At 36.7% G+C, this 26,166-nt stretch overlaps 2 protein-coding genes across 6 annotated transcripts in view; both read right to left on the bottom strand.

Moving 5' to 3' along the window:
* Positions 1–613: 613 nt before the first annotated feature.
* On the bottom strand, positions 614–10,602 carry grhl2a (grainyhead-like transcription factor 2a). Of its 3 annotated transcripts, none has more exons than XM_026284204.1 (16): positions 10,297–10,602; positions 9,339–9,525; positions 9,180–9,238; positions 8,539–8,884; positions 8,346–8,404; positions 7,583–7,739; positions 7,379–7,490; positions 5,282–5,376; positions 3,168–3,326; positions 2,805–2,892; positions 2,429–2,565; positions 2,136–2,173; positions 1,551–1,633; positions 1,384–1,469; positions 1,086–1,150; positions 614–994 (listed from the first exon to the last, which is right to left on the bottom strand). In XM_026284204.1, exons 1-16 carry the CDS (start codon positions 10,311–10,313, stop codon positions 880–882), a joined length of 1,803 nt encoding a protein of 600 aa, XP_026139989.1. In that variant the 5' UTR covers positions 10,314–10,602; the 3' UTR covers positions 614–879. The 3 variants fall into 3 exon arrangements, with proteins under 3 accessions (XP_026139989.1, XP_026139990.1, XP_026139991.1); XM_026284205.1 differs by having other exon boundaries at positions 1,551–1,630; positions 10,297–10,313; XM_026284206.1 differs by lacking the exon at positions 10,297–10,602 and adding an exon at positions 10,149–10,288.
* A 2,343-nt stretch (positions 10,603–12,945) lies between these two features.
* Positions 12,946–26,166, bottom strand: part of ncalda (neurocalcin delta a) — a 46,528-nt gene continuing 33,307 nt past the window's right edge. For all 3 annotated transcript variants that reach the window (XM_026284209.1, XM_026284207.1, XM_026284208.1), the window contains 3 exons: positions 18,598–18,999; positions 16,441–16,546; positions 12,946–15,109 (listed from right to left, as the gene is read on the bottom strand). In XM_026284209.1, coding sequence (XP_026139994.1) covers positions 15,012–15,109; positions 16,441–16,546; positions 18,598–18,975 — 582 coding nt within the window. In that variant the 5' untranslated portion in view covers positions 18,976–18,999 and the 3' untranslated portion in view covers positions 12,946–15,011. The remainder of the gene's footprint in view (positions 15,110–16,440; positions 16,547–18,597; positions 19,000–26,166) is intronic.

The following is a 26,166-nucleotide window of genomic DNA, read 5'->3' as shown; positions in this document are numbered from 1 at the left end:
TTTTTTTCTTTTCAAGAAACTGTTCTTAGTATCTTGCAAACAGTTGTTAATATAACTGCTTAATATTTTGTGCAAACATTTTCTGGACTATTTGAAGAATAAATATTTACTAAATGTAGTAAATCATGTCAAAGAAAAATTGTATAAAATAAAAAAATATAATATCTTACTGAATTTTGGAATGGTAGTGTGCATATAATGGATTCTAGTTTGTGTGGAGGTTGAACAGCTGGTTTCCCCCTTGCTGCAGGTTTTAAAAAAATGACTAAAACTTAGTCTCCTAAACGAACGCATGTGAAGAAGAGTCAAGATCCAAGAAGATTCTTTGGACTTTGTTTATTCAACTGATAAAATAACACCATAAAAAATATTTACAAGGTATGTTCTTTTTATTTTTTTATAAAGACATCAATGAGGAAAGGTGTAAACTATACATTCATGTAACACACAAGGTAAAGGGTACAGTGTAGTATTTGGCCATTCATCAATGTACGCTATTTGTTACAACAAAATATGTCTTCATAGAATCAGAGTATCTATATAGATCTCCTATGTTCAAATATTATACAAGAATTGATAAAGAAAAGGACTGAATGCATGCAAAAACCTTGCACTTTTTTAGGGCTTCACACTGTTTGCCTCAAGGGGGAGACAGCACATCAAAGAAAAAGAAAAGCCATTAAACTTGGCATATTATAGTGCTTTGGAAGAGCATTTTATGTGTTCGTCTCCGTCCATCATAAAGTTTATTTCAACAAGTCCACGACTTCTGAAAGCGTTTTCCTCTTCAAATACAGATCTCATAAGAACCCAACAGATGCACAGAATGAATTGTGTGCTGCTTCAGGGGAACAAAAGTCCTCCCAGTAAAAGCAACATTTAAATCTCAGTAAGAGTCACCCGGAAACAGTCCGCTTGATTGTCAATGGAAAGGATGAATGTGTCCTCGTTGCAGTAGTGCTCAATAATGTTGTCATCCATGTTGACCAGAATACTAGTGGTTGAACGAAAATGAAATTTGAATTCAAAATAATTTAATACTAATAATCACTATATACATAGACTTTTTGACACGGTCTACTCACCCTTTCTTGCTTTTCTTATAGATTTTAGTCATTTTCTCCACAGGAACAGAATATTTGCCTGATATCTTAAAGAAGAAGAAGTAAAAAAAAAAGAGACTTTAGTCCAAACAGCATGCAGTTTAAACAGAAAATCATCAGACAAGCCTCTGCGAATGGCAGCCTATTTCTGACTCTGTTGTTGTATTCCATGGAAAGTAATCTGATCTGCTACTAAATGCAGTATAAAACCTATTCACTCCTGTCTGTTAAGAATCAAAGTGTACATCCCATGTGCTGTACTCCGTGACACTTTACTTACTGCCTCGAGCAAACTTTTCAGTGTTGGGGACCTTAGCATCAGTGCATCAAAAACCTCATCAGTCTCTCTTCTTACGTACAGCAGGACTGCAGAAAAATATCATTAAGAATTCATACAGAAGAATGGGATATATTCTGTTGACTTCATACATATGCAGTAAATCATACCTTTCCTTTCCTCTCTGCTGTATTTTGTAGGTGGAGAAATATCATCCTCTGATGACCGGAATGGTCTTTTCATAGCCACACTGCTTGAGAAACAGATCAAGTTTATGATTATAACAATGCCTTTCAATGCTCCAGTTATACTGCCAGTATAATAAACTGGACTGATTCTACTGGACTGATGCTTTCAGGAATTTCAAAAATATTTCTGCTACGAGATGTATTTTTAGGAATTAATTAATACAAATAGACACTATAACCCAAAATAACCTAAATAGCCGATAAATGGTTCATAATAAAACACAAATAAAACACTAAACAACTAAAATCAGTCATTAAGCAAACTTAGACTTCACAGAATGTTTGCTAAAGATTCAACTCAAAAGTACTATTAAATATAGTTTTTAAGTGACATTTATTTTAAGTGAGTGCTGGATGACGGCAAATGTAATCTTAAACTAAAAATAGGGAAAATAAACAATTAAAATAGAACCATAACCAGTATTATAAAGCCATATCTTGCTTCCCTAAACACCAATAGTGTTTCTATGAGAATTCAAGCAGGACGTTCATAGTAAATGCACTGACCCATCACTCTCCATTTCTTCAACACCAAAACTGAACACCTGTTAAACAAAGAAAAAAACTAAATGTTATAGAGACTCAAAACTGCACATGCTTTCACAGTATGATCAGATGTATAAAAAGAGACTTCTGATCATTCAGTTAGCGAGAGATTACCTCCAGTTGAATAATTTGAAAGTCACTACATTACAAAAAAAAAAAAAGTTCATTACTAAGAGCCTACGCCTTAATTAGTTCTGATCTATTTGGCACTGAAACAACTTCAGTGTCACACCGAGAACTGCATTGATCCTCACCTGACCGGCTCTCTGGAGGCTGTTCAAATGGACATCGGGGATGAAGAGGACAGGCTGGGACTCCAGGTCCGTCAAAGATTTGAAGAGCGTAATATCTGGCCTCTTCTGAGCTAAAGTGCCAAAACTTCCTCTCTTACCTAATAAGAGTGAAATAAAACAAATGACTCAAGTCAAAATCAGCAAGCTGACGCAGATAAACACACATATTCATATTTCATATGGTCATAGTCATCATTTTAGGTCAAAACCTGTAATGCAAGATTGTTTTTATTCATGCCTATGTGCATTTTATCTGTTATCAGAGTTAAATCAGATCAGTGATAGATAGACACTATATTATATAAACAAACGTATGGATGATTGACAGAACTCTCACCATCATGACTCTGGTTGCCAACAGCCTGACCTTTGACCTTTTTCCGAAGCTGCTTTTTCTCCTCATCACGAATTTTTCGCTCCGCTCCCTGTACAGAAGAGATGTTTGTGTGATCATACTAGCTATAGTTGTCGTTACACAGATAAAATGGAGGGACAGGACAGCAGCGAAAAATTAACAAATAAAAAATACATTAAGTAGCACTATTCACTAAGTATAGTATATAAAGTATTTAATCCCAGTGACAAACGAATTGCAATACAAAACAAATTATAATTCATGAAGGTCAAATCATTACAGCTATTACAAGAAATGGCAATGGCAAACTATAACACTAGCAAATGTCCACTGTAAAGCACCAACCTTGTCACAGAAGACCTTGATCTGTGAGTAGGCTCTGTGAATGGGTCTGTTACTCCTGTTGTTGTAACTGTAGGTGTCAATCTGGATCATAAGTGGAAGACCTTTGACTCCCTTCTGTGACGAGAAATCGGTGCTCAGACAGTTCACCGTAATGAAAACCTGGGGAAAAAAAAACACACAAGATGCATACACAAATCAGCTTGACGAAACATGTATTTCTGAGCTTGGAAAAGGTCAAATATGGCCAGGCAACCGTGTCTTATCATCCTGTGACAGTTTTTCTACATAAGCTTCTCAGCTATAAAGGGAAATGTTCTCGCAGAATTTAAAACTAGAAGAAAATCGCAATGAGGGCCATTCACACAGAACCAGTTCTTGAACTAGAAAACAGAAGCCCCTTTCACACCAAGAACGATAACTATTAAGATAACGATAAAGATAACAAAATTAGCATTTACACCAGCGAACGATATCGTCTGTTAGGGATGTGCACATCAATGCTGCAGTATCGATATATCGATACTCAGAAGCTTCTATTTTGGTATTGATATTTTCCAAATTCTAACAATACAATCAATCATGTGGAATCAGTTTTATGAATTGGCATGACGTCATAGGCGGGTGACGTAGTGACCACGAAGCAATAAAAGCACGTGAGGTGGAACAAGCGTCAGCTATCGGTATCGGTAAAATCGTAACAAAAAGTATCGGTATCGTATCGCATGGAAAAAATGTGGTATCGCCCATCCCTATCGTCCGTTTGTTCTAAGCCCACGTGCGTCTGCCGCTTTAAATTCTCACGCGCGTTAAAGCATGATGGATTCTGATTGGCTGACAATGTTTGTATCGTTCATCAACTGGAAAAAAACGTTCTTAAAATGATTCCAACGATACCGTTTCTCTGTGCCTTTATCATTATAGCTTTAGTGTGGACTCTATTCTTTAATAATGAGAATGATTTTTAGAACTAGAATCATTATAAAAGAATTGTTTTTGCAATTCTGTTTGCTAGTGGTGATAAGAGGTGGTGGTGAAATGTGAAACCTTTACAGACGGTTTGATTACTAGACTAGTCCTGAATAAAAAGTTATAACTGGATGGCCTCCCAGACTTTAACAAAATGGTGAATAAAGCACACTTTGTCTTTTTAGCACTAGTCTATCTTTCACCTGAAAAGCACCCACCCAGCTTCAGCGTAGACTTGTGACCTTTTCTAGTGAATGATACATCTTCTGTGTCAAATCTTCCCAATCTTAAAACCTCTAAACAAAAACCACACAAGCACTCTATCATTGTGTGGCTGTCTGCGGTTTATTCAAATAGTAAGCAAAAACTAAATTGATTCGAAAGATTCCCAACTGTAACCTGTCTTATGCCAATATATCAAGAGACACTGGAAAAACGACTGTTGAAAGATGAAAGGTAGCGAATCTTTCAGCCCGAGGTGAAAATAGTTTCCCACTGACGGTCTCCCGTGCTTTCATGTCTGTGCCTGTAGCTGTTGTTTCATAGAGGAGCTTGTTGTTCGATGTTATGAGAACCACTTGCGTTCTCAGGGCCACGTGATCAATTCTGACAGGAATCAGTTAGTAACTGCGTACACGGACAAATCTTTCACAACAGATCTTTCTAATGTGGGCTCTGGCTTTCTGTGTGCATGTGGGTGCATGTGAGCAAATGATGGCTGAACAAATACAAAGGAACGCCAATGAAATCAAATCATCATCAGTTGGCTCTTAAAAACGAAGGCATGGAAATGTTTATATTTTTGCAACATTCTCAGGAAACACGCTATCTTTTAAAAGCATTTTCTGAATTAGGAAACTGCAAAGTAGGGAATTTGTTATTACGTTATCCACTGGCTATTACAATGACACAACAGGCTACTTCAAAAGCTTAGTTTTAAAGACAAATATTGACCATGAGCACTGGGTGGACCTCCTCCCTTAAGTGTGCACTTAAAGTAAGCTTGTAAAGTATTGGAAACAAGGAAAAATCCTCCTGACAGTGAATAGGAGGATGCTGCAGGGAAGAGGAGGAGGAGGGAGCTGTAATGTCTCAACTTCAGCTCCACCTGCACACAGCAAACTGAAGATTCCAGTAAAAATCCTCACCTTTGCCTCCTCGTTGACGTCCCAGGTGAAAGACACAGCATTGTAAGCGATTTCTTCGATGTTGCCAATGGTGCTGAAGCTCTCTTTATAGTCAGCTGAAGGGTGAAACATGACATTAGTTATCGCTCGTCATTTTATAAGCAACTGACAATTTCTGGCATTCCTTAGAATATTTTCCTTAAGACCTTAACAGTTGGATGGATCAAATGTCTGAGGCCACACAGCAAATCTGAGATTCAAGATTCTTATTTAGACCTTAAATGTATTCAACTGAATAAATTAAATAAATGACAATTAAATTATAGAATAAAACAGTCACACTTTATTTGAAAGTCTAATTCTTGCTATTAACAAACCATTAAATGCCTCAATAAGCTCCTAATTTACTGCTCATTAAGTGTGTGTGTATAATATATATATTAATCCAAATATTTGAATATGAAGTGTAAAATCTGGAATCATGCAGGATAACATGATCATCAGGTTCTGCCAGCTCAGGTACTGCTCTTGATAAAGCAAAGGCTGGACATACCAAATACAGAGACGCTGTCAAATTCATGTCAATTTGCCGCTCAAATTGTTACGCTGATAATATTCGTTGTAAATGCTACATTTTTGCTACACAAGACTTTACACCCCACTTTATTTTCAAACAACATGAACATAAGATAAATGTGAGAAAGAGATCATTTACTTGTTTTGCCCAGAGCAAATATGTATATAATATGCAAAGCTGCAAGCAAATTTGAGCACTTCAGTTTATATTCAGAGTCATTTAAAAATTTTGAGAAAAAAAAAGAAAACACAACGGGATGCATTTTTAACCGTTCTGTTAGACGCTTCACGTATATGACACAGTGCCTGCCTGCTGTGTAAATACAACACCACTTAAATGTCTGGCAGATGTTACTCAAGCCTTCCGTTTACAAAAGAGCAGGACCCTTTCCCAAGCCCCCGCTTGTCTGAGGATTCTGCCACCCCCCAAACGGTTAACGCTCCTATTCAAATCCTGATCTTCTGCCTCAGGCACTATGAAAAATCCCTGGATACTGTTATTCAAATCAGGACAACATCAGGATGAGCAGATCGGGTTTCGGTCTTCCAAAATCATGCCCAAACCACGTCAGGCTGCCAGCTGCCACGAAGAAGACCGTCGCAGTGCCCCTCAGGTGACAAAACCCCCCTTTAACCTGACCCTTATTGTCCTTATGGTTCCCAACTGGGAGTTATGATGGAAGACTTTGCCCTAAGCATTGTACTTAAGTTGCAGACCCTTTTTTAGGATACACCTCAAATAAAGCAAATGAGGAACCAGGGAGAAAAAAGATGAACAAAAGGAAGGGAATCCAGTTATCCGGTGTCCCAGGGATACAGACGCAGAGCATAAAAGAGGTGGAAAAGACATATAATAACAGTCACACAAACAAAAAACACACCGTTTAGGTGTGAGTGTTAAGGTACTGTAATATTTACCATTGTACAGGTTTTTGTGGGTAAATTCCCAAATTAAACTCGTTCTCACTCTTCCAAATGAGTAAGAAAAATTAACTCAATTTAAAGAGGAAACAAGTTTTTCTTAGCCCCCATTTTCTTGTTTTAAGAATTAACTCACTTAATTTTGAATTTTTTTTAGAAAACAAGACTTGTATTAGTATTATTTAGATAGTATTTTGAATTAAGTATTTTAAGTAATTTGTACTAGAAAATAAAGGCAGACATTTTTATTTGCAGTGCGTACATATATACGATTTCGCAATGGATTCAAGTTGAAAACTGCTGTCAAATTGATTAATTGTGACTAAATCGTTTCCAAAATAAAAGTTTGTATTTACATAACATATCTGTGTTATAGTGTTGTAGTTGTATGTATATATAAATACGCACACACACACACACACACACACACACACACACACACGTATATATTATGTAAACACAAACCTTTATTTTGGATGCAATTAATCACGATTAATCGATTAGACAGCACTTTGAAAGTGAATGTTTGAATGTGCTTTACCTGAAAAATGTGGCAGGAATTTTGCTAATGTGCACCTTTCAGACATATGTAAAAGAAATCTACATAAAGCAGATGCCCACCTATGTCAAGGACTCTCTGTTTGGCCGTGTGCTGCCGGTTGTGCCAATAGTTCCAGTGCTTTAGCTGCTCATCTCGATATTTCTCCTGTCCAAACACCACCATCACTACACTCTGAGAGAGACAGCTGTGTTACAATGATTCTGGTCCTTTATTAGTTATATTACAGAGTTAAGAGCGGTTGTCATGGTAACAGCAAAACTCACCCGGACTTTACTGATGGGATGTCGATGGCCCTTGTTGGCCCCGGTCTCACTGAGAGTGATGCCATAGAACTGGCCCTTGTTCAGATAGATCATCGGCCCCTCACCGGTCTTCTCACGGACCGAACGGCTCGCTTCTATACTGTACTGGAACATGTCTCTAAGAGTGGACAGAAAAACGGTTGCGTGAATGGAAATCATCATAAAAAGAAAAACACTTGGTTTTTCCACACTCGTGATAAAAAACAAGCACATATACCAGTCTATATATACATATATAACTATGATTTTGGCATATAATTCACATTCTTCACCAAGAAAAGGGATGCACAATATATTGGCATATGGTGACTGTAAATGTTATCCGTATCGGAGAAGTATAGAAGGCAGGATATGTTAAGGCAATAAAAGTACAACAATTTTACTACAGAATTCAATAATACAAGAAAGTCTCCAGAAGAACAGCTTCTGTATTTGAGATTTTGTACAACTGCTAATATTTAATCAAGTATTGTGCAGAACATTTTAAAATCTGAATGCTTTTAAAGTCTCTGCAAATAATTTGAGGCATCTAATACAAGGCATTTAGACAGAGCTTGATTTCCAGATTACTGTGATTCAAATGTACTTCTGCAGAAAACTTGAAAAATTAGAGCTCATTTAAGTGTAGAATTCCTATATTGTCACTATGCGCTGCACTGTTTTCAAAAACATTCAATAAAACTTTTGAATGGTAGCATAAATGAATATGAAGGGTTGTACTTACATCCCCGAATGCTCCTGGGAGAAATCGTCTGCCCCTAGTGTGGTGGGCACCCTGTACTTCTGTAAAAAAAAAGTATTAACCCACTTAAGAAACAAATTGGTCTAAACTGCTTTACGTTTACATATTATTCTCGTTGTTTTAATGAAGAGTGACTGACGTAAACTGACATGTTTTTAACTGACAGAAAGCTCACCATAGTCTCCTCAGGATAGGAGTCCTCAAAGGTGCTATCTGGCGTACTGCACTGTTCGTCCTTCATGTATCCGTCGTGGCTGACGCTCGTTGGATCCTGTAAAGGCTGATGGTAGGTCATGCGCTGATACTGAACGCCCTGCTGCTGGTGATGGTTGGAGAATGTCTGAGAGTAAACGTCAGCCTTCACAGTGGCCACAACACCCTCCTCAACTGGCACTGGACCGTAGAGGTCTTGTTTATTTTCTGCACTGTGAACATCAGTATTCAAAGACAGGTTGACAGGAAGTGACTTCAGGACCTGGATACGATTCTCTGTGGACTCAAGGCCATCCTGACCAATCCGACTGAAAGAAAATGGTTATCAAATGGGTTATTATATCCATTCATTGCAAATAAAGTTACAAATTAAATAAGGAAATTTATGGCCTAAAATAAAGAAATGTTTAAGATTCTACATTCACAAATAAGCAACAATCATGCTGGATAACATGCATCATGAATATGCTCGGTTTGTGTTCTATGTAATTCTTTAGTTCAGTTACTGTGGCCAAACTTTAATCTCTTCATTTGCTATTAAAAATAAATTTTACTCATTTAGAAAAATGGAACAGATACATTTTTTTTGCATGTTGGACTGACCTCTTTTCATGATCTTCTGGAAGTTTGGGTACTGGTAAGAGCCTTTTCTCTCTAGGAACCTAAAGCAAAAGAAATGGAATAATGTCCAGACAATACGTTTTCAAGTGCACCACAGGCACATTCGTTTTCTTCTTAAGTGTGTCACAGATTATTTCTGACCTTATAGTAATCGTAAAGGATTCCCAGGGCAGCCACACTGTCCTCATCTCCGTTAATGCTCATCATGGCCTTGGTGGCAGCAGTCAACGGATTCTCCAAGTATGATTTCCATGCCTCATCTTCACTTGTGAAGGCACGGCGTGATGGAATATTCATCTCATTAGGGACCACAACCACCAGACGCTTACTGAAAATATGAATGCAAGTTAATTTTATATATATAGTACAAATAATCTATTAAAAATTTGTGGACAACAGGCTTGATCCCAGTAATACCACCTCTCTATACCTTAGGTTTCATGAAGTTTATGGAGGTTTGGAGCATAAAACTGATATTCCCAGCACTATCCTTTTACATTTTCCACACAATTGCTTTTTTCGGTGGGACAATGGAATATATCCTGCTGGATATTGATACTACAGTGAGGAAGGGTTGCATGGGAGGGGCTGCACAAGGATGTTAGCTAATATAAGCCACCTGCCCAGGCCCACCGTTACAAAAGGTACTACAGCAAACAAACTCAAGCCAGAAGAGGAAAAGGTAAAGACAAAAAGCAACCTGTCATACTTGTTCTTAGATGTTGCAATTTACAGATTAGTATGTAGTGTATAAACCTTTATACTAGTGATCATCTAAACAAATATTTAGGGGGGAAATAATAATAATAATGAAACATTAGCAATTATAGTACGATATATAATGGAGTTCCACAAGGTTCTGTTCTAGGACCTCCTCTCTATTCTATTTATGCTACCTCCAGGTAGTGTTATAAAGAACCATGGGATCAAAGCATGCTGAAACATATTTACCTTGCATTTTATCAAACAAAACGACCTGCTGCGATGACATCACATATAAAGATAAGCGTTATGAAGTTCCAAACAACTTGTTGCTATATAACTGACTTAAGTCTGCCCTTTCTTATAAACTGGGTTAGTGTTTACACTGGCGACTTACTTCTCCTCCTGAGCCATGTGCACTGCTGGGCTCCCACAGTGAAACTGGACTTTCAGGTCGGTGAAGATGCGGCAGGTGAGTCGAAGGGAACGGCTGAAAGAAAACTCGGACTACAGGTCAAACAACTTCTCGCATCCGACACTCATTACAGCATCCTCCGTCTGTTCCGCAAAAAGTTGAGCAGCCAAACATTCAGGATCAAGCGGAAAATTGTATTAATTCTGGGAAGTCTTCTAGGTGACTGTTATTGTGAGCAAGCAAAGGTGTGCTCTCATTACCTGAAGGAGGGGACGAGACAGCCAATCCCCACGCAGCTGCTTTGATTCGGCGACGGCGATTGGCTTTAAAGCAAAAAGAAGGCGTGGCACCCACCTGCACGCTTATACTGTTAAAACATGCATCCGAAATAGAGACTCACCTTCAGTTCGTGGGAGTTTTTCATTGATTGCGCAAAGAGATATATTACTCGAGAGTCTTGTTTAATGGGAAATGTTTAAATACTGATTAATCTCAATATGTAATATATATATATATTTTTTTTTAAAATAAAGGACGCTTTGTTTATTTACAATAATTGATTGAGATGTTTAGGTCTGGACTCATAACACTGCAGCTGGCAGAGCAGTTAATAATAATTATGACTTTTGTTTCCATTTTCTTGTTGGGAAAGGGAATGTTTGTTCACTTTTAGCAGTCTGTCTGAGCCTATCCAAATACAGGTTTTGTTGACTAGCAGACTGCTATTTGTTTGTTAGGGCTGCAAATAAAAGTGTCTGTTAGACTAACAGGTGTGGCTCTGTGTTAAAAGCTTCAAATGTGTTCTTTCTTTTCTTGCTTTGGGGATTTGGACAGCCTGGGATGAGCTCATGTACCAGTTGTGCTTTTAATGAGCAGACCAGTATATATATATATATATATATATATATATATATATATATATATATATATATATATATATATATATATATATATATATATATATATAAGTAAACCTATGACAATTTTTTTAAGAAATGTATTATTTCAGTGGCTGCTAATGTGTATGTGACTGATCAGATGATCAGAGATGAAGATGGCAGGCTTCAACAAGACTATTGATCGGTCAGGTAAAATCTACTAATGACCTGCAGTTATCAGTCATGGGAACAGAAACTGACACCTGAGTGCAGAGAAATTATATTTCATAATTTGCTCCAGCATAAAGACTAACAGAGACAGAGGTGTAAAAATGCACATTATCAGTCTGTATTTGTAATTTTTATTTACTTATCTTATTCTGTTATGAATAAATAAATAAAAAACAAAAACATTCAGTTCTACTTGGTTCGCATCCTAGTCAGACTTCATGGGACATTTCACAAGAGGTGTGGCATGCCCGAGTACTCAAAAGAAAAATAACCTGTTTTGACCTGGAGAAGGGCTTCAGCTTCTACCCGTCTGACAGGTAACGATTCTGCATTGTTAGCAAAATGTGACTAGTTTATAGACAACACACACACACACACACACACACACACACACAGACACTAAATTGACACATTGTCCAAGTTGCACCAGTCCAATAAAGGCTCAGAACTCAAAAAAAGTTGTCCTCTGATAACATAAGTATTCTCATGTTGGGTGTCTAGTATTAATAGGCAATTCAAATGAAGAAAATCTTTCTCATGCACCACCTTTCAAAAACAGTTATGGTTGCAAATAGCCAGTCACGTACATATATTACAGTAAATGTAATTTGATGGGAAAATATCAGCGAGCAATTAAAGTCTAATCCTGCTGACTCACATGATTCACATGATGTCATCTCTTGCTTGAGCATGAGAACAAGTCCCGCCCCTTCTACTCTACAGAAACTTAACAGTGATCATTATAAAATAGTATCAGTCTCCGTGAATGATACTCAACTCCAGTAAATAAATAACTAAATAATAAACACAAGTGACAAAGGCCTTATTAGTTTTATTTTTTATTTATTTTTAAATTAAAGTTTATTGTATATATAACACACACACACACACACACACACACACATATGTGTGTGTGTGTGTTCGTTATAGGTTTCGTTTTCAATTTTAATTTCTTTAATGTGTCACTTGCCTTTGTAAGTTATTAACATTTTTCTTTGTAAAAAATTACTAGCAAATTCTGAGGCAAAATTGTTTCAAAGTAAATCCTAGTTTTTGTGCGTGTGTGTGTATAAGTGTAAATATAAAGCACTTAAATGCTCTTCTTACACAATGGTTATACTTTTAAGGAACGCTTCTCCTGTGGTGGGTAGGAGTAGAAATTTCAGATTTGTTTCACCGCCTATCTAATCTTACAGCACCACAATGCCGGTGATATAGAGTTGCCCGCAGTAGTACTGACAGTGTCAGACATGTGTAAGACTTCCTCACAGAAGCCTCTGGGCTGGGCAGGACCTTCAGAAACTGCCTTTTCATTCATTCAGATTTGATGCCTGAAACCAAACATGCAAACAAACAATTCACCTCAAAGAATTCAACACAAACATAGAAGTGAGCTGACATCTTGTGGCCAAAGTTGGTACTACTACATCTCAACCCATTTTGACGGAGTTTCTCACAGTGGCTGCCACTATGGAAAAAAAAAGGATGATTGTAAAAGTAAATGAATGCAATACAATAACATGCTTTGTTCTCTCAAGATTTAATGTCTGCTCAATATGATAATCAAAACAAATCTCTATGTCTCAACTCTACAGTCACAAAATACAGATTACCATACAAAATCTACAAAATGCAACAATTACAAACAATTTGTTTGACAAATAACAGTTGTACAGTATAAATTTATACAATACTGCTTTCATATTTTTGGCACCTGACCACATGATATAACTGTGATACAGAAAAGTTACGTCAGATGTTTAAAAAAAAAAAAAAAAAAAACGACATAAAATATGCATAATACATAAAATTAGAGCAGTTTGGTCTGCCACTTTAACATTTCCTTTTCTAAATTTTTACAAAAACAGCAGTTGTTCAACAAGTAAAAAAAAAATAAACATAAAAAACATTCATTAACAGTATAGCAGAACCGAATGCACTGTGGTGAGGCATTTGACGTTGACAAGGACATTCAAGAACATTGAACATCAGTAGAAGCAGTTAGCAGAGGGGGATTCGGGAACTATTAGGATTTCTAAATAAATCCTCTCCTCCGTTTGTTCAATTCAATTAGTTTCACAAGTGAAATGGATAAAGGAATGAATACAACATGAATGCAAGGGGCATTTGAAAAGCGATGGGTGCTATTTCCTCTTAACACTCTTGATGTTATTTTAAAATGAGCATGTAACTCAATATGACAGAGTCATAAATTAAGTGAAAGGCCGTCAACATAATTATATGGGTGAATGGGAAGAACATGGAGCACAACTCTTCAACAGATGGATGATGGAAGCAAATTTACTGCAATTTAAGCTTAATTAAAAAAACAAACAACCAACAACGCCATATGAAAATCAGTCACCCACAGAAACACTTGAGTGTTTATAAGGCAATTCAGAAACTTGATGATGCTCATGTGTACAATCCAGAGTAAAAGACTGTCTGTACAGCAGATAAATGTGATTCTAAAATCATATTAGCTTTCAATCAATAAAGCTTTAGTTCTTCTTCAATAACAAATCGTTCTGCAATTATGCAAACGATGCATCACAACATCTAGAGCCACGATGAGCAAACAGGGCCGTAACTGATATTAACCAAACACATACACACAACACATGCATACGCATTACACAAATACTCTCCTGTCCACTAATGCAGATAAACGTGGTTACATGCTTCTGCTAAAACTGTCAATAAAACCGACTGCTGAATCCTAGGATGGAACTCTAAGTACAGTTTTGCATGCGTGTCTGATATTTCAGGTTTATATACAAGCCTACAGTTACTGGAGTACAAACATTAGAAAACTGGTAAAAGAGAACGCAGTTCATTTCATGTCTTTTGAACCTAGACTGTCCGATTAAAACCAAACTAAACCACGCAAAACTGAATGTGCGCTTCCAGCACTAAGTAATAAGGCTCTTTACATTGTTAGCACAATGTGGGAATTCATACAACTGGAAAATCTGCACGCCTGATTAATTGGTCCCATTGGATAATAATACTGTGATCTGCCAATAATAATGCTGGCCGAACTATGAATTGAGAGAAACTACATAGTCTAAATAAAGTTTAAAATAACCCAAATATGTAAATCCCTAAGGCGGAGGTGTTTACACACTATTGATTCAGGCATCAGATTTAAAAAAAAACAAAAAAAAAAAAACATTTTACTGAGTGCATCTTATATTCCTGTCTTAGTCAAGCTGAAACTGCCTCACCTAATTGCCAGAGAAAATAAGAATAAAACTGACTATTTATATATTTAGACATGAAACCTCTTTTCTAATCAGGAAGTGATTCGAGCTCAGATAAATGCTCTTGTTACCCTAACTCACTCCATCACAGGCCTCTTCCAGACCCGCTGCGGCTCCCTACAGAGATAACGCAGCCAATAACTCTGTGTGCACGTGTGTGTGTGTTTCTATATCTGGCCAAGCTCAGTCTGATGAGACCCAGATGCCCTACTCTGGAAAAAAACCTCACCCTCCATCATTTCCCTGCGAGTGGATGGAGCGACTATATCAAAGACTAAATGAAAACCCATAAATAAATAAAAGGTTGAAGCATGAGACGCTGATCTCAGAACTGTCCTGCACTGCTGGGGTCACACTGTAGCAGACGCACAATGGACGGGTCGCTCTTCGCCCCTTTGATGAACTCCTCCAGAGACAGCTTTCCTAGAATAAAACAAGAGAGGACACAGGCTCTTAGAAAATCATATTATTTATAATAGAAAAATGATGGCTAGTTTTCTGATATCCGGCTCATTGCGCTCGACTCTGAATCAACCTGTTCAAATGTAATGGAAACAATGGAAAAGATTTTACTGCTTCTAGTAAATCAAAGAAGCCTACAGGTCTTCAGGTTAAAAAAGGGCAGGATATGTTTTTACATTCAGATTACCTTTATTCTCAAACATTTACTTCATTTTAAAAACACTAATGATTTAATAATAACAACAATAATGTTAAATGTAATCTTTAATATCTTAATATCCATTTTCACACTGTATATTTTTGATTTGTGATGCCTAAATTCACATGTAGGATTTAAAATGATTCTAGTTTTCCTGTTTAACTGCAACAGAAATAGTAAAATTTGATGTTTAGTATAGGGACATCCCTAAAAACATGCAGTGACTGGAGCTTCATATCAGTCAGCAGGTGGCACTGCCGTCTCCTTGCATTCAAAGTGAGTTGGCAAAGGAATGTTTGATAATTTGGTTTAGTGATGAAATGACACAAGAACAGGTCCTCTAGTCGTTGAGAAGATTAGCATTCAGTTGGTCCATGCTTAGTCTGCATGGTTTAATTTGATCCAATGGTGCATTTGTAGCGTTTCGTCCCTCAATTTCCTCAATGTGCTCAAAGTAGGCTATCTGTCTAAGAACACACTTATGCTGCATCTGATACCACAAATACACAAAAATGCACCCAGCCTCTGTCCCTTGTGACTCTAGTCACGAGAGAGCAGGAAATGCAAAAGTTCATCTGACCATAGAATCAGACCACTATTTCCACTCTCTTTTCCGTATACTCCCATTTGTTTTTAGGATTAGCAATTTAATGTAAACCCCTTCATGCTGAAGTAGCCTTGTTTAACCACTAACAGAGCTCTTCAAATCATTCAATAATCCTTTTTACAATGTCATGATGCATTTAAATGGGTTGTACTAGAGTGCACAAAACAAACATAGTCTTTGCACAAGAATGCACACAGCCAAAAAACTGTTTTGCTATAAATGTTATGTAAAATCATATTACAGTTTAATATTTAAGAGTAAAATCGAATAATTAATAGAAATTTGTTGGCGACTGAAGCAATGATTGAGAAATGAGACATTACATGAGACATGATATATCTCAGTAAGATGAGAGTCAAATCATGCCATCGGAGAAGTGCAAATGAACCTTCAATAATTACACTTCAAGATGTCGGCCCTCAAAGAGCACTTGCTCATACACAACTGTTAAAGTAGTTTCATGATACAGGGAGAAAAAGGGTTTACCATCCCGGTTGGTGTCCATTTGTCTGAAGATCTTTTCTGTTCTCTTCTCAGGTGTGGACTCATCCTCGGGCATCTTCATCACTGATGAAACCATCTTGTAAATCGCCTGAGGGAGACGATACACAGGAGATTCCCTTTATTAAAACGCCATCACATCACAAAATACACCTTCATGCCTCCACCACATAACAAAATATATCATATATAACTGCTACAGCTTTAACAGAGTTAAGTTACTCTCCCTTCTTATTGATGTCTCTGTTTGAATTACCGTAACACTGACTGCACAGGCTTTATTATCAAAGGTATAAGGAAGTGAGAAGAAGACCTGTGACCTGTAAGAGCACAGATTACTCAGAGATGAGGCAGAGAGCAGAGTGACATGCATAAAGATCATGTAGAAATACGTCCAATATGATTATCTTTAAGAAGGCAACAAAATACTGTACTACTGTATGTGCATAAATGCAAATTAAAAAAAAGAAAACTCTTTTAACTTACATTTTTTTTATTACAATTTGTTTGTATAGTACTTTTCAAAATAAATCCTGCTACAAAGCAGTTTTCTAAAGGAACAGAGCCCAAATTATACAAATCCCATTAACCACTAAAAACCTTCCATTCTTTGATTTTGTACAATGATTTGTATACAGTGTGAAATAAAAATCTACAATGCAATCTACACAGTCCCTACAATTTTTGCTGATTATCACATTATCTGGCCAGCTAACAGATGGTTTTGTTAAATTTGAAAAAAAAATAATAATAATAATTACTTGTTATAGTCTTAGTCTCATGCTTAAAAAAATAAGTAAAAAAAAAGTAAAAAAAAGTAAAAAAAAAAACAATTCACATAATTTGTTTGTTTACTTATCATATGCCATTCAGCCAAAGTCTTTATGGATTTATTGTGTTAAATAACAGCTTTATAATTGTGATGTGAAAAGTGAAGAATTTTTTTTTTAAGAAAATGTACAATTAATTATTTTGTGGTGCAACCAATGAAAATGCTACTTCAAGCAAACAAGCAAAAAAACAAGTATTGACACCATATTGACAAAAAAACGAAACTTTGGATGTTTTTGGATTTTTCATTTTTTTTTAATATGAGCAATTGTACATCCTTACTCCACTGTGTCACCATCATCTCTCAGGGTACAACCACAATAGATTAAAAAAATAAAATAAAAAATGTATATACGTCAACAATCCATTCTCAAATAAACATATGATGATCAGGAAGAGGGGTAAATGAATGATTATGTTCCCTTATATATAACTGGTTCGAATCTACACTTTTATTTCCCATAACATTAATATCTGAGGTAAAGTGTTGTCAAGTGCAGCTCTCCTCTGGAGAGTTCGAGTCTTCTTTACAGATGGGCTCCATTTCAGAGCTGCAGCCGGTACCTCTTTAATACACTCTCTGGCTATTCATCATTAAAAGAGGTGCATCATTCAGTACATCATTAGATTTACCATGGCCTGCCTGGGATGGAGGTAAACCATCCATCAAAATAAAGCAATCAAGACATGAGAGGTGATGGCCTCATTCTTAATGCTCGCCAAAACAGAACTAAATTACATTTTTATACTTGGTTATATGAAATGCATCAACTAAACCTTTGTTATTTAGAAAATCATTAGTGGGTACAGCATGTTTCTTTATTCTATATCACAGCCTAACTTTTATAGTACAAATCTAATAAGTTACGAGTCTTCAAACGTTTTGGTTTGGTTTCAAAAGGGCCTCAAGATCTGTGAAATCACCTGTTGCTAAAATTACTCTTCTCAGTAATGCTGCAAAGATAAATGAGGCCAATTTCGATGACAGCAAACATAAATAATCATGTGAAGGAGTGCACTCTGATGAGCGCCTGTTTATCAGAGACAGAAATAAGACTTGGGATCTTTTACAGTATGGAGCTTCCTGACAGTCTAACACCACGGCTATCCTCGCTGTTAACGCAAGTGAGAAATAACAACATATGCGATGAGAAAATTGGGTAGCGATCCTGGGTTGGGTTCTCTTTTGTGTCTCCTGAGGTGATATCTGCTTCTATTTCAGACCTCAGCTGTCATTATGATGATTAGAAAAGGATTTACAGAGTGCCAATATTAGGTTAATTCATAAAAGCTTTAGGAAGCCTGACATACCTGCACAATCTCCAGCATTTCTGCTTTGCTGATGTATCCGTTTCCATCCAGATCATACATGCTAAACGCCCACTTGAGCTTCTGTTCCAGCTTCCCTCGTGAAGTGACGCTCAATGCAATTATGAACTCCCGAAAGTCTATTGTGCCATCGCCATTCGCATCGAAAGTACGGAACACATGCTCTGCAAACTTTGAGGCATCCCCGTAAGGAAAGAAGTTTCCGTAGATTTTCTTAAACTCCTCCATTGAGAGGTTGCCACTGGGACAGTCCCGTAGAAAGCCCTTGTACCATTCCTGGATTTCATGCTCAGTAAAGTCTGTGCTTTCCAGCAGGTCCTGCATCACCTCAGGGCGGAGCTTGCTGTTCTGCTTCCCCATGGTTTTTCGTTTCACGAGATAGCACTGGCAAAAGAAGGGAAAGAGAGCAAATGAGTATGTATGGAAAGTTCGGTAGAAGTCAAAATGGTATATTGTGGTACCCCCTACTGCCATGATCATTGATGTAAAATGTTCATCCAATTTGGACTGAACGTTTTTAAACTATATTTATCCATGTGTTTGTCCATCTAGTGTTAAATACAATTGCTCTTCATGCAGATTTATTCCAAACAGAGAAATGCTTGTCATTCAAATTCTGTAGCTAATCAGAGAACAGACTCTAGAGCCCAACAACCAGCTATGAAGTGTAAAAATCCTAGACCTTAGCTGGGAAAACAAATAAAATGACAGATGAAATAAAGCCATATACTGTAGTGACACTATGATGATATTTTCCATGAGAGCTGGTGATTTTCAGTAATGTGAGAGTTTTTGACAAGCGTGACCAGTCATGCAAGTTGTCAATGAGCAATGCAGCGACTACTGATAATGACAGATACTGTAGTGTTACGCAGAAATTAATGTTACTTCACTGTTCTATATTGTTCATTTCTGTCCACATGTAGTGATATTTCACAATTTGCAAGCATACCAAGTGAGATTGATTCAGGAAAATAATTGTTTTTAGCAGTAGGAAACATTTATTCTTTATCAAATTAGAATTTAACAATAAAATAAATGTTATTTCTGGTAATTTTATATTTTTCACTAGCTATGGCCAATTGTGCAACCCAGCAGTAATGTGAGGGCATTCAGCATCAGGAACACCCACAGAGACCAATAATACAGTGACTCAGTGACCAGCAGTGGTAAAATCACTGTGTGTGTGAATGGGACGAGTCTGATTTCCCACAAAACCCATTCAAGCAAGTAACAAAAATAGTTGTGGTATCAAGGTTTTAAAACCACTGGCTTTAACCGTTCCAATTCAGGGTAGTGTGTTCGGAGAGTGCAGTTGTTTCAACTCTGATGTCCTCATTAGAAGTACAAATGACAAAATCTGAGCAGCAATTCAGAACATAAACAGACAAAAAACCTATAAAGCCATACACAAATTTATCAATAATTCACTTTGCATAGCAGCTGCATTATCATCATCTAAAGTTTGTAGAAGATTCCAGAAAGCATACTACATATAATTATAGGAATGATGCAATTTCACAAGACAAGATGTCTTTTATCACGCAAACACAGATCCCTAAAGATAGGAATAATATCCCTATAAACCATTAAGATAAAACAATCATCAACATCAGGATAATTTCAATTCCCCAATGACCAGATCTAAACTTTAGAAGCAGTTTGAAGACAATTTAAAATATCACATAAGATAATTTATGAAAGTCTTCCACTTCAATATCGCAAAAGATTTAAGGATTTTGAAACGGCTAACTAGACATTTCAGGATTTCGTATGAGAAAAATTAGGCAGAATATAAATAAAAACATGTCAAAACAAAACCAACAAAAACTTCATGATAAATCTAAAGAGCACAAAACACATCTAGACATTAATGTCTAGCAATCAATAAAAATGGCAAAACAAAAATGAAAAAGGAGTCCATGTGCGAGGTCATTCACTGTCCCCAGCTGAAGATCCTCCATTCAGGCCGGAAGGTCTGGAGAGGATCAGCTGGTACGTGACATCTGATGCGTCGACATGCAGGAAGTGACTCCCGTTTCTCAGTTGGGTCGTGGATCTTTGTACTAATCAGACAACTGCCTTACTAAAATGGTAACCAAACACTCAGATGCATACATACACCCACTGTGAATGTATTGTATGCAAGAGTCACAGCATAAAATGTAAATAGGCTTAAATGAGCTGAATGAATCATGTAAAGTAGAGCTGAGGGGTGAAGGTTAGGGCCGAAGAGGAGATAGTACTAACTGTTTGATTAGAACTGGAGCGTATCTCTTCTAACTTAAGGACACTTAAAGATCGGACAGTAATTTTCTGAAAGACCTGCACAAGTACACTACATCCTGTCTTAACTGGTTTCATGTAGGGGAACATTTTTGCTGTAGTGCTTTCATAAAAACTTGAATACACATTCCATTGTTAATTATTAGACAAAACAGTTAGCGAAAGGAAAATTTGCATGTCTGCCTGTGCCATGGCTTTGACAAATCATATGCTATTTCATTGACTTTGTTGCACACCAACCTGGTAACACAATGACATGTAACAATAAATATCATCTGATTTTTTTTTACATGTAAGACATTTTTTTAAGTAGTTTATTTTTACACTCAACTGACTCAAAAGCGACTTTTACAAAAACAAACAACCAAAACAGCAATTAATCAAAAATGTAGCAGTTTCCATGGTTCATTTCAATGGTTATTCTCCAGCATAACAATATTCAACTGTGATATTGAAATGTTGCTTGAGCACCAAATTAGCATTTTAGTGTTTCTAAAGGATCATGTGACACCGAAGACTTGGATTAACGTCACAAGAATAAATTACATTTTAAAACATTAAAAACATAAGTCATTTCAAAAACATAAAAAAAAAAAAAATCTCACTGACCCCAAACTTTTGAACTGTAGTGTACACTGTAGAGATGACAAATGGTAGAATTATATTGTTCTATATTTAAAAAAAATATATTAATAAAATTATAATAATACATTTCACAGCATTGAGTAACTTCTAGAACCAGAAATAAATTCCAGGTACTGACATTTACATCAGGGAACAAAGCATGCTTTGTAAAATACATTAACCCCTTCAGGCAAAGCCCAGACACACCTTCTTCGTTTGACAAATAATATTTGCACTTCACGCCGTTTAAACATTAAACACAGAACAAGATTCAAAGTAAATGGAAAGACTGGAATCAGATGAGGACAGATTCAAAACAACCAATTTGTTTGTTAACTACATATAACAGCAGACAAGAACCGAATTCCCTTCTGAATCACTGTCTGCCCAGGAACCTGGCCATTCAGTCTAATGACAGAGGCCATTAGCGGTAAACACAGAACAACAACTCAAGGGCTTCTTGTTTGGACTCTGTTCTGAACTCTCTCATGTGACTCGAGACTGAAACGGTCGATTGTATCTCTGCAACGGAATATTCTTCATGTCTTACACGTTTAATCTATCTTCAACTGCAAATTGAAGAGGAAAGCAGATGCTGAAGTCACACCGCATTAGCTATGAACTACATTCACAACATTCTTTTTGTGTCATGTGTTGAGAAATAGTTCTCAGCTAAGAGGTGTCATAGCTGACAGGCATGTATTAGGTATCCAGCATTAACCCTCCTGATTAAATTGAACATCAAATCTAAACACAGATGACAGACTGGGGCTTAATTACAACGCAGTTAGCAATGGTGTTTTCATGTACAATAGTGAATCTCTGTGACCTCTTGCCATGTTGCTATGGAAACAGACACTCCATGCAGCATTGGTTAGCTGAGAGAAAACAATAAATCAGTGAGACCACAGATGTTTGCATCTCTAGATGGATCACTGCTGCTCTAAACGGATTTCCTTAAATATCTGGATTCCAGCCATTTGGAGAGAAGGGACTAACTGTGCTGTGATAGTGTTGCACAGGGAAACTGTTGAATTTCAGACCGTTCCTACCAACAGTTTGCTTTATTTGTGATCCAGCGCAAGCAAGTGTAATCTTTAAATCATTAGCCAGTGAAATGTTTGGGAAAAGGCAATCCAGGGAGCTCGCTGCTTAGCCTTAGTCACACCTCAGTAGAGCACAAACACATATTAGCTGGATCTTAGCTGACAAGAATTTGTTAGGATCTAGAAAGGATAGTCAGCCAAGAAAAGGCAAAAAGCAGGGCATCAGTGTTTTTATTGTTAACTAAAACCGAAACAATTTAAAATGGTTTTCACATTTAAATACCGCTTAAATGAAATAAATATTAGATGCAAATATTAAATGCCGTGAGCATTTACACTAAGTGCAAATAGCCCGCCTTGTTGCCAGAGGATATTTATACTAACTCCACCCGCAAATGTGTGGTATACATATTATATATTATAATAAGCACTGTAGGAAACTGGGGAAACAACATCCTATTTTCGCTTCTTGAAACTGTGTATAATGGCTGCAAACATTCATACACGCTAGAAAGCAGAGCTTCAAAAAAATAAGGCCCTTGATCTGGGTGGCAATTTGCTAATGACAGAGAAAATGATGTGATTAAGCTCTTGCTGAACACTGTCTAAGAGGCTCATCTTTGATGTCCACCCTGTTTGCTGCTTTCAGCCTCTTGCCATCTTGTAATTTAAAAAATCTTAGTGTGTCTGCACTGTTTGATCAGTGAATCCATCACTTTTCCAGTTGTTCCAGTGGACACGATTAACTGATTATTAGAATAGTCATTAACTAAGTATTACAAATTTGACTACCAGTAAATAAACCGGTAGAAATATTGGACTATCGTCTTTATTGCAGTTATATGCTCACGTAAAAACTGCTGTGGTACCTGGTCACAAAACTTCCCTACAAAAAAAGTCCCCTATAACTGGTTTAAATGCATCTAAGGTCAGAAAACATAGTAATTTTCTCAGAATAAATATTTAATATTAGAGTAATTTGCCAATGATTTAGAAAGGATTTGTTCCAAACCCCTCCCTTCCATAAGCCTACTCTGCTCTGATTGGTCAGCTGGCTAAGCCTGCTGTGATTGGCACAGAGAGGAGTCATTGAACAATTTAGCGAGTGCTACTATTGACAAAGCATATTTACATAAGTAAAAACAGTAACATAGTGCACCAATCCATTATTACAATATTGACATAAAATACTAGGACATATGCAAGAAAATTGTGTCCACAGTTAAAGTTTAGCTGCTAAATTGTGAACAGTTAAAACAATAATGGTGGATGTATTAGCCGAGTGACGCAAACTGTTGAAACAATACAGCTTGTAAAACAAAATATGTCTACTGTAATTTTTGAAGAATGACAGGCAAAAGATGCTGTGTCAGTGTCTTCTCAACATCATGTAAACACTAATAGCGGAAATGTTTGTGGGCAGGTCCGACTCTGTTCGATTTTGTGAGCAGGCAGGGATTATGCAAATGTGTTACACAGTGACTTACACTGGTAACAGGCAAAAGATTAAAAAATGTGACTAGTTACGGCGACTCAGAACCGACTCTCTCTTTCGAGAGACAATAACTTTATTTATCATGCACTTTTTTGATTAACAAGATTGTTTTCATTTAAGGATAGCTATAAACTGCAAAAGGGATATTTTTTCAAAAACATATGTCCTGCTCTTTAAGCGTTGCAATTTAAAAACAAGAGATTTTAAGATGTTGAAACGCAATCAGCAGCCAGTGCTGTGTTAAACCTTTGCGAGGCCCTGGGTGTAATGAAGCTTTAATATAGGCTAATATTAGTTTTTTGTAACATTGACACCGGTGACAAAACTTTTTTAATCTCTATTTTATAATTTTTTTTTATATCATACAGACCTTTATTTAAAACTAAATGTTACTATGGAAGACCATTGGTTCATTATTTAAAATAAAAATCCGTCAGATTAATTACATTTCACCATATAAAAGTGAGGTTGCTACAATTCTTTCAGATGTTATGATTTTGATAATGAACAAATATTTGCAATTTGAATCAATTCCCTCCTGAAAAGAAAAAATATTCTTGCTTCACATATTCTGACCTATTCTGCCATGAGTGCAAAGCTGTGTCTCCTATATTCAGTTTTTCCTCCTGAATTGCCTCGGTGACATGACCCAGAGCAACAATGAAGATCTGTTGTGATGACGACCTTACTGATGTAATCACCTTTACTCTTCTTGCCTTTCAAATCATTCATTGCACTCACATTCATCCTCCATCTGTGCACAGACACTAGAGGAACCCAGTACAGCAGTTTCAATCGCTTGTACACTGTTCATTTCACATGGTTCACTTTTGTCCAGTACTATGTCTCATAAGAGTTTTCACATTCTAGGATGAGTTGTTTCTTTAATGAACAGTGGATAATGAAAATTAATAACTGAAATAACTTGACTGAATACTAAACGAAATTTGATTGATCAAGGGTTTAGAGTAGTGCCAATATCATTAGGCTAAATTATCAATCATTATTACAGTCTGTTAAAACAAAAAAGGACAACATACAGGTAAAACAGCAAGAAGTTCTGCAGCAGAATCATCCATTCACAGTGCTGTCCATCAGTGCAGGCCTTGCCCTCATTACCCATTACTACACACAACCAGTCTAAACTAGGAACCTGGCCGCATTTCCTTTCATATGTATTTATATAATTGATCAAGGTCAGATTTGTGGGTTTTTTTTGAAGCTCAGAAAAATAAGACTGTGAGACCACAATTAAGAAAAGGAAACTAAATCCAAGCAACCGGCCTTAAGAATAACTAATATAATAAAAGGCATTTCATGCTGGCGTGCCAGCAAAAACAATAGTGCAGGAAAAAAGTTTCCCGCAGACAGAGGAGAGCCAAGGAAACAAACAGAATGACTATTAACACTTCCAACTAACACATCATAAATAGTGCAAACTAAGGAGGAATGCAACAGTATCCGTTTCCAAGTTTTCTGAGAACTGTATTTTTAGCAATGGCAATGCATTTGGTGTGAGAAATACCAGAAATAAAGGTATTAACAAAGGTATAATGTAATCATTTCAGTTTTCTCTAGTTTAGTCCACTCTACCTTGCACTCTATTATAGACACAAAAAAAGATCTACTAAAAAGATCTAGCAACAAGGGATGCGACGGTTTGCTTGAAAAAAAAAAAAAAAAAAAAATTTGAACAGTTCGGTTCTTCCCACATGGTTCGGCACGAGCTGGGACCACGGTTCAACTTAAATCTGACAAAGCATCTGTAATGTGGTTTGCTATAAATAACACTTAAAACAAACAGGGTTCAGCTAATAGGTTTCTGTTGATGTATGCACATTCTTCCCAGACATTACAATAACATCAATGAAAAAACCTGTATAAGCATGCACTATTGTTCAATGAGAATGCTGTATGCTGGATTATGAGCAGTCATTTCTTCTGTCATCAACCGGGTGTTGATAGCGCCTGCACAGTTGAGACCTGAACAGCACACTTTGATATATGTTTAAACTAAACTCATTTAAGCTTTGTCAGTTGAAACATTTAAGAGCCAGAGGACGCCAGCTTGCATGCGCAGTGAGAAGATTTTTGCATGCG

The sequence above is a fragment of the Carassius auratus genome, chromosome 16 (genome assembly GCF_003368295.1).
Source record: "Carassius auratus strain Wakin chromosome 16, ASM336829v1, whole genome shotgun sequence".
Lineage (NCBI taxonomy): Eukaryota > Metazoa > Chordata > Actinopteri > Cypriniformes > Cyprinidae > Carassius > Carassius auratus.
Note: the sequence above shows the minus strand (reverse complement) of the source record. Positions and strands in the feature narration are given on the sequence as shown.

Coding starts and splice junctions, on each gene's coding strand:
- grhl2a (XM_026284204.1), bottom strand. Junction 8,885..9,179: donor CCAGAAGATCATGAAAAGAG/GTCAGTCCAACA, acceptor ATTTTCTTTCAG/TCGGATTGGTCAGGATGGCC. Junction 8,405..8,538: donor CCTATCCTGAGGAGACTATG/GTGAGCTTTCTG, acceptor TTTTTTTTACAG/AAGTACAGGGTGCCCACCAC.